This window comes from Dendrobium catenatum, unplaced genomic scaffold (genome assembly GCF_001605985.2).
Source record: "Dendrobium catenatum unplaced genomic scaffold, ASM160598v2 original_scaffold_146657, whole genome shotgun sequence".
Lineage (NCBI taxonomy): Eukaryota > Viridiplantae > Streptophyta > Magnoliopsida > Asparagales > Orchidaceae > Dendrobium > Dendrobium catenatum.
The window spans coordinates 1-1,037 of NW_021465087.1; the positions used below are offsets into that span (position 1 = coordinate 1).

General features: G+C 43.7%; 1 protein-coding gene across 1 annotated transcript; it reads left to right on the plus strand.

The window, feature by feature from the left end:
- Positions 1-159: 159 nt before the first annotated feature.
- Positions 160-1,005, plus strand: LOC110101076 (uncharacterized mitochondrial protein AtMg00810-like; the record flags this gene model as incomplete). Its single annotated transcript, XM_020828841.1, has 1 exon — positions 160-1,005. A coding segment is annotated over exon 1 (846 nt), but the record flags the coding sequence as incomplete, so codon positions are not given.
- Between the last annotated feature and the right edge of the window lie 32 nt (positions 1,006-1,037).

Consider the following 1,037-nt stretch of genomic DNA (forward strand, 5'->3'; position numbering starts at 1 on the left):
CTTGGTTTTACTCATAGTACCTCCGACTCATCTCTACTTGTGTTCAATAAGAATAAAACACAATTATTCTTACTTATATACGTCGATGACATATTACTAACGGGTAATAATCAAGATGAAATCACCAAAATTATCCATCAGCTGCACAGTCACTTCACCATGAAGGAGCTAGGCCCAGTAAACTCTTTTCTGGGAATCAAAATTCAAAAAGAGAAAGACAAGTATTTTTTATCCCAGCAGCTTTATGCGAACTCTATCTTGCAACAGGCGCAATTAACTCAGTGCAATCCCTTGTCCAATCCCACGTACACGAAGCCACCGAAAGATATTCCACCGGATCCAATACTCACTGACCCGACCACTTACCGTAAAATTACCGGTTCCTTGCAGTACCTAACTCTAACTCGTCCAGACATTACCTACAGTGTAAATCTTCTCTCGCAACACATGCACCACCCACTGCCGGAACATGCGTTTCTCCTCAAAAGACTTCTTCGCTACATCAAAGGTACGCTAAACTACGGCATTCCTATTCTAAAATCTAATCTACTTCTTTCTTCTTTTTCAGATGCAGATTGGGCAGGAGATCCGGTCTCACGGAAATCAACATCCGGCTATTGTTCGTTCATTGGTCAAACACTAATCTCGTGGACGGCTAAGAAACAAACAACAGTGGCTCGATCATCGACGGAGTCAGAGTATCGTTCTCTAGCAGCACTCACCGCGGACGTCATTTGGCTTCGAAGATTGCTCACAGATTTCGGAATTCACCAAAATACACCAACTACTATATACTGCGATAACACTTCGGCTATAGCTCTTGCAAACAATCCGGTGTTCCACGCTCGCACCAAACACATAGAGATAGACCACAGATTTGTTCGCGATCACATTCTTCAAGGCAACATTCGACTGTTCCCCATCAGCACAACCGATCAGATCGCAGACATCTTCACCAAACCTCTATCGACTCCTCGATTCCATCACTTACGTCTCAAACTGAACGTTATTCAGAACCCTTCAGCTTGCGGGGAGGT